Source organism: Rousettus aegyptiacus, unplaced genomic scaffold (assembly GCF_014176215.1).
Source record: "Rousettus aegyptiacus isolate mRouAeg1 unplaced genomic scaffold, mRouAeg1.p scaffold_m13_p_3, whole genome shotgun sequence".
NCBI lineage: Eukaryota > Metazoa > Chordata > Mammalia > Chiroptera > Pteropodidae > Rousettus > Rousettus aegyptiacus.
In genome coordinates this window covers 28208066-28215643 of record NW_023416306.1, presented here as the reverse complement: position 1 = coordinate 28215643, position 7578 = coordinate 28208066, and the positions used below count along the sequence as shown (strand labels likewise).

The 7578-nt window shown below is 48.8% G+C and overlaps 1 protein-coding gene across 1 annotated transcript; it reads left to right on the top strand.

Annotated features, from left to right (window-relative positions):
• The first annotated feature begins 1001 nt into the window (after positions 1 to 1001).
• Positions 1002 to 3579, top strand: ALDH1B1 (aldehyde dehydrogenase 1 family member B1). The gene is given in 4 exon segments (XM_016146217.2): positions 1002 to 1739; positions 1742 to 1924; positions 1927 to 2367; positions 2370 to 3579. Coding segments are annotated over 4 exon segments (1467 nt in total). The 5' UTR covers positions 1002 to 1138; the 3' UTR covers positions 2612 to 3579.
• Positions 3580 to 7578: the final 3999 nt, after the last annotated feature.

Here is a 7578-nt window from a genome sequence, read left to right as displayed (position 1 = left end):
GAGGACCTGGCTGGGTGCTTTTCTAGCTGAGTTCTTTGCTCCTCTGCCTGCCCAGCGGCAGAGGGCGGGGAGTGGGGCGAGATAGACAGGTGCAATTCCTTTTTGATGCTGGGTAGGGCAAGACTCAAGTGAGAGAGCAAAGGCAGAGGGGTTGTCATTCTGGCTGGAGAGTGACTGCTTCAAATAATCTAAGAACTTTGTACACCATTTAAATTGCATCGAATATATTTTCTATATTGTTTTCGTTTTACAGTTGCTGTTTTAATCGTCTACACGATTTTCAGAGCTGTAGTCAAAAATCAACAGGCTTTTCTTTCCTGTTGCTGCTGGACTTGCCGCACTTCTGGGAAGCTGTGATCTGTGCTTGGGGGGCTGGGCTGGGCTGGTTTCTGAGGGCGTTGCCAGCTTTTTGTGCTTGACTCCATTCAGCACAGCTCCCTGAGGCATTTCACATATGAGGAAACTGAGGCACAGAGGTGAAGTGATGTAAGCCCCTCTCTAAGAGAACAGCTCTGAGTCTCTTCTGTTTCTACTCCATTCTTAGGTCAATTAAAGAGCCATTGTGGAAATTTTGATGTGTCCTCAATATAGCATTTAATAACTATTAAGCAGCAGGGACGTAGCAATGAACAAAATAGGGGGGAAAATCCTGCTGTCATGGAGCTGTCATGGAGTTTTTTTGGGGAGAGGCGGACAATAACGTATAAGTATGTAAATATACTATTTGATATGTCAGATGGGGGAAATGTAGCATGGTACAGGGGATAGAGAGTGCTGGGTGTGAGGAAAGTTACCATTTTATAAAGGGTGGTCAGGGAAGGCCTTGCTGAGAAGGTGACATTTGAGTAGAGACCCAGAAAAGGTGAGGGAGTGAGCCGGAGGGTAGATGGGGCGTGATGGACTTGGATCAGAGAGTTCTCCAGGGCTTTTGTACACCTTACAATCCATGTTTGTTTGTTTGTTTTTGAGAAGATATCACTTTATGCTAGTGTCTTGGAACATCGGGGCTGGCAGGCCTTTGGGGCCTTTGTGGTACCCGGCTCCCTCTCACCTGTCCGTCCTGGTTCCTCTGTCCATCTCCAGAGTAGTCAGCATACTGCGCTTCCTGACGCCCCGGCTGCTTTGCCTCCACGGCAGGATGACCCCGTACTCCGTGGCAGCAGCCCTCCCAAGCCCCGTCCAGAACCCAGACATCTGCTACAACCAGCTATTCGTTAACAAGTGGCAAGATTCAGTCAGCAAGAAGACCTTCCCAACTGTCAACCCTGCCACGGGAGAGGTCATCGGCCACGTGGCTGAAGGGGACCGGGCTGATGTGGATCCGGCAGTGAAAGCGGCCCGGGAGGCCTTCGGCCTGGGGTCTCCATGGCGCCGGAAGGATGCCTCTAAGCGGGGCCGGCTGTTGAACCGCCTGGCTGATATAGTGGAGCGGGATCGTGTCTACTTGGCCTCACTGGAAACCTTGGACAATGGGAAGCCTTTCCAGGAGTCTTATGTCTTAGACCTGTACCGGTATTTTGCAGGCCGGGCTGACAAGTGGCACAGCAAGACCATCCCCATGGACGGCGAGCATTTCTACTTCGGTCGGCATGAGCCTGTTGGTGTCTGTGGCCAGATAATCCCATGGAATTTCCCCTTGGTCATGCAGGGCTGGAAGCTTGCCCCGGCACTTGCCACCGGCAATACAGTGGTCATGACGGTTGCAGAGCAGATCCCCCGCCCCTGCCCTATACGTAGCCTCATAAGGAGGTGGGCTTCCCCCCCGGGATGGTGAACATCACCAAAAGCTATGGCCCAACAACAGGAGCAGCCATCGCCCACCACATGAATATCGACGAAGCTGCCTTCACTGGCCCTACCAAGGTGGGCCACCTGGCAGCCGGAGAGTCCGACCTCAAGAGAGTCACCGTGGAGCTGGGTGGGAAGAGCCTAGCATTGTGTTGGCTGATACTGACATGAGCCACGCTGTGGAGCAGTGCCACGAAGCCCTCTTCTTCAACATGGGCCAGTGCTGCTGTGCAGGGTCCCGGACCTTCGTTGAGGAATCCATCTATGATGAGTTTCTTGAGAGAACTGTAGAGAAAGCTAAGCAGAGGAAAATTGGGAATCCCTTTGAGCTGGACACCCAGCAGGGGCTCCAGGTGGACAGGGAGCAGTTTGAACGAATCCTGGGATACATCCAGCTTGGCCAGAAGGAGGGGGCAAAACCTCTCTGCGGTGGGAAGCGTTTTGGGGAGTGTGGTTTCTTTATCGCGCTGATGGTTTTTGGTGATGTGCAGAATGACATGAGGAACACCGAGGAGGAGATCTTTGGGCCTGTGCAGCCCCTGTTCAAGTTCAAGAAGACTGAGGAGGTGATTGAGAGGGCCAAAATGCCAGGTATGGCCTGGCTGCCACTGTGTTCACAGGGGACCTGGACAAGGCCATGTACTTCACACAGGCACTTCAGGCTGGGACGGTGTGGGTGAACACCTGTAACATTGTCACCTGCCACACGCTGTTTGGAGGCTTTAAGGAATCTGGCAATGGGAGGGAGCTGGGGGAGGATGGGCTTAAGGCCTACATGGAGGTGAAGACAGTCACCATCAAGGTTCTACAGAAGAACTCGTAAGACTGTCCACCATGAAGACCCAACCCCAGTCCGAGCCCAGTCCACAACTACCTACCAGTGGTTGTCAAACATGTTTTTAGCCATGGGCCCTCTTTATTTGTTCCAAATGAATTCTTAGACTGAAACAAATGAAACAATTAAAATCAGAGCTGCTCTAAAGCAGGAGTGGCAACCAGGCTCAGAGTCCTATCTACCTGCGTCCCAGTCCCGGCCCCCTTGGAGGCCGAGTAATTTCCATGAATCCTTAGGAGTCTCTGGAAGATAGATGAAAAACCACTGATCTGGAAGGACTTCCCAGTAGATTCACCTGCTGGCCTAGTGGGCAGACTCTCCCCAGACATGGGATTGGAAGGCATTAGAGTTTTGAGGGATGCCAACTCTTGGCCTCATTCTTCATTGATTTAACCTAAAAATTAAGGATGCTTTTCCTTTTCTAATCACCAGTTGCTTACTATTTTGCTACCGATTTTCTTTAATTTGAGGGAAGGAATGACAAAGAATGCATTTACATAACCATTCCTTTAAAATAAGCTAAAACAACTGAAATGTCCATTAACTAATGAGTGGATAAACAAAATGTTTCCGTGGAATATTCCTTGTATTATTCAGCCATAGGAAGGAGCGAAGTACCAGCACATGGTACTACGTGGATGCACCTTGAAAACATCATGCTAAGTGAAAGAAGACGGAGGTACCAGGCCATATATTCTCTTCCATTTATATGAAATATCCAGAATAGGCAAATCCAGAGACAGAAAGGGGATTTGTGGTTGCCGGGGCCTGGGATGGAGGGAACAGGGAGTAACTGTTAATGGGTATGGGATGTTTTTTTGGGGGGTGTTTTTGAAATATTCTGAAATTGGATAGTGGTGATAGATACACAACTTCATATAGGTGATATACTAAAAAGCTCTGAACTGCTTTCTTTGAAGGTGAATTTTATGATACATGAATTGATTTCTATTAAAAATTAAACACATTCTGTTCGCAGATCGATTTTGTATCAACGTTCTCATACTGCTGAATGTTTTTATAGAGTCTTGGGGATAGAAGAGACCCAGGTAATCATCTGGTCAACTCCCAGTAAGGTACAAAAGCCCCCTCCACAATATTTCTAGTTTTGTTTTTGTTTTCTCCTGGCTGGGTGACAAAGTACTACTTTAAAATTCACAGAGACTAGCTACCTAGAACAAGTCCACGTCAGATATCATTTCAAGGCTTCCACTAGCTCTATCAAAACACACCACCCTTCAGGCCCATCTTAGCATCAGGGCCATCCTGACATGTTGGGGTTTCTGGAGGTTCAAACCTGAGAGTTCAGTATATTTACTACCAGCCTTAATTTCCTGATGGGTGGGAGTAACTCCGAGCCAGAAGGTCACAACACAGAAACAGAAGACTGATTTCCTCTCTCCTTGTCTTCTACCTTTCTACCACATTGCCCATAAATCACCCTGATTTTAGGTCTAATCAGTCTTATGAATGCACACCCCCAGCCATCTCTTTAGCATTCTATTATCCCACCTAGGCATCAAGGTGATTTTATTCACTATCTGACCTTGGCCTGAAACTGCTTCTTAAGGATTCAGGCTCTGTGGTCCCCTTGTTTCCCCTTCCCAGGACCTCACTTCTATGCCATTTGTGTAAGGCTGGGTGACCCTGACTGACCCCTGAAGTGCACCTTTCATCTACTTCTCTTGGAAGCTGTTAGCACTTTGCACAGTAGTGAAAAGTTCTCATGAAATGAGAGTGAGCGTATGGGTGGGTGGGGGTCCCTAATGACTATCAAGCAACATCCCAATGTTTTAACAAACCCATTCCTCATTTGTTTCGCAATATTTCTAGACCAAGAAACATTTGGCACAAGGTGTCTCAGCATTTGGTGGGATGGGAAAGGACAATCTAGGTCTCTTATTTCCGTTGCTGAAATTCTGAGACTGAGGAATCAGATCTGATTCCTGGCCAGCTTAGCCCCTGTAGCCCCTCTGCACTCATGACCATTGCTCTGGACGCAGGGCCAGGGAGCAGGGAGGTTTGAGCTGGGCATCACTTAGTGCAGGCACTCCTTCCTGTGGGACCTCACTCGATGATATTGCAGTTTGGGGGCACCCACCCATTCAACAAACACGCCAAGCTCTGCTCTGCCAGGCACCATTACACATCACTGAAGTCTCGAACAATCCTATGAAGTAGGCAGTGGGGTTACCCTTTGTTTTATATGAAATGAAAGTTGAGAGGTTTAGCATGCAACTCATTTGAACTGTTTCCCACGTGCATACACTACAGGCCAGAGAGGGGTCGAACTGAGAGCATGACTAATCCCACCTCGACACCCAAAGAGCCCAAACACCCATCTTTTTTGCTGGATCCATCAGGGTCACACTGTTTCTCTTGATCAGATGCCAGAGACCAGGCTATTTCAGAACTTTGATTTGGGTTGACTCTATTCTGGGTATGAGGCTGACCTCTGGTGGCCACCTGGTTAATTAATTTGCTCAGATCATACTTTTTTTTTTTTTTTAAGGCTAAGATTCTGGTTCTAGGCAGGTTATAGGGACAGAGAAATGAATGAGGCAGTCCCTGCCCTGCAGTTCATAGTCCGGCAGGAAGATGAGGGCAGGACAGGTGAACAGTACAGTGATAAATGGAAATATAGAGGCCATGAGATCACAGGAAGAAAAATAATATTAACTGCCCACAATGTTGATAAGGCACTCGCACTATTTATTATCTCATTTAGTGCTTCTCATTACCCTCGGGCACTTATTATGATCATTTTACACCTGATAAATAAACACGGTGGCCCGGATCGTTTAGTAAGTGGAGCCAGGACTCACGATGAGGTCTTCTGACTCTCTACTGCACCCAGCTCAGCCCACGGGAAAGGCCTGGTGGGAGGGACACAGGATCTTACTGGATGAGAAGGAGGTAACCAGGCAGGAGAGGGAAGGGCATCGAGCTTGTGAAACACGTGGAGGGTGCAAGGAATGCGTGAGGCAGGGAGAGGCAGGGAGGAAAGGCCTGCACGGAGGCAGGGCTTGTGTGCCCTGCAGGAAAGTCCACACCTTGTCCAGCGAAGGGAAGCCACGAAGGTTTTCAAAGGAAAATGAAAGGATCATATTTTTGTTTCTAACGCTGGCTCTGCTTCAGTGTGCAGGATAGGTGGAGGGGTTGACCTGGAGCTGGAGGCCACTCAGAACATTGCTGCCCATGCCAGGGATGCTGACCTGACAAGGTGGGAGATCCTGGGACTCAGGGGGTGACCCCGTGTTCCTGGCTGGGGTGATCAAGAGAGTGGTGTACCAGCACTGCAAAAGGGAACCTATCTGGAAAGCGGGTTTGAGGACAAGGTGGTGAGTTTATTTATTCATTTATTCAACATGTTTTATTGAGTATGGACCCCTCAGCACCGAGAGAAGCCCGGCACACAGTAGGTGCTTTGCAGGTATATGTGATGGGTGGATTTATGAATGAAAGTAAGAGAGGCTTCTGTCCCCTACCCCTAACCCCACTCTTACTTTTTAGCAATGACAATTTTCACTCTTCCTTGACAACCAGCCATTCCCTAACACCATGGGAGATTTAGGCATGAGCAAGAGACAGCCATGGTGAGGGGAGACACAGGTAACTCTGCCTGGTACCACGTACTTCTCAGCTACTGGGTGCAGTAGAAGCTGAACTCAGAGGCAGCCCTGACAGAAGGGGAGTCACACTCCAGGAAGGAGAAGTCAGCCCCACTGAGCCAAGCAAGGGCAGGTACTGGTATCCAATCCTACCCTGGGTGGTGAGCTCCCACGTTCTGAATTCAATATGCAGCTGCAGACACCAGGGTGCTTTAGTTTCCTTTAATTAATTAAAATATCACATAATAACCAGTCTCTGATTTAATGTTCAAAAGGCTCTGGCGAAAGCCAGGAGTAAGAAAATTCATTAGAGGAGACTGTTCACTGTCGACCAGTTTGCTCGTTCTTATTAATTTTTCCTACATCACCCATCCCTGAGGGAGAGGGGAAGGCAATGTTTCTTTTTAAAGAAATAGGATTAAATTCACCATAAAACCTGAAGGAAAAAAAAATCCATTTTGACTAAAAATCAGACTTTTTTATTTAAGGTGGGAAGGGGGTACATTTGGGATTGAACAATGGCTTTTGAATTATCTTCCTCGAGCCCGGTTATAACTCCGTTGACAACAGAAAGCTGAGGTTTAGGCTGCCTACTGCTTACAGCATCAAGTCGGACCTTCTCTGGTGTCATTTAGGGGTGCAGCCTAGGTCCCCCACCCCTCCACGCGCCACTACAGCTTCCAGCAGCTGCCATTGCTCCCTACTCACAACTGTGCTGCACCTCTCCACCCCTGCTCCTGTCCCTAGCCAGAAATGCCCCCTGCCCACTCCAACCCCCAGCTCAGGAGCCTCCTCTTCTCCTCTTCTGGGAAATCTTTCCTGGTTTTCCAGTGCTGTCTGGCGGGACGACAACCTTGTCCCACTCCTCCTGACCGATTCTCACCTGAGTTCAGGGCCCAGGTCTTACTCACCTTCACAATGCCAGCCTCTGCACCCTTCTGGCCTCAGGAATGCTACTCCGTGTGCATGTGGGAGGTGACCAAGGGCAGATCTAAGTGAGTGAACTAAATACTAGAATGTTTATACAGTCAGAGACCCAAGTTCAAAGGGGACCGAGAAGGATCAGGCCAGTAGACGATTAGGACTGGTTAAAAACTGCAAGCAAGGTGACCAGACAGGGCTGTGACCACAGCCCAGGTGTGAGTAAGGATTCGAACTGAAGGAACCTATGTGGCCAAGGAAAACAGGGGCAAGGTGTATAAGGGAGGATGGCGATGTATCGGTGGGACCCTGACCACCTGCAGCAGTGTTCCAAGGACAAAGAGACCACAGAGACCATCCTTACAAAATGTTTATTTTCAGGGTGTGGGGGTCATGTGACATCATCACATCAATGAAATCAGG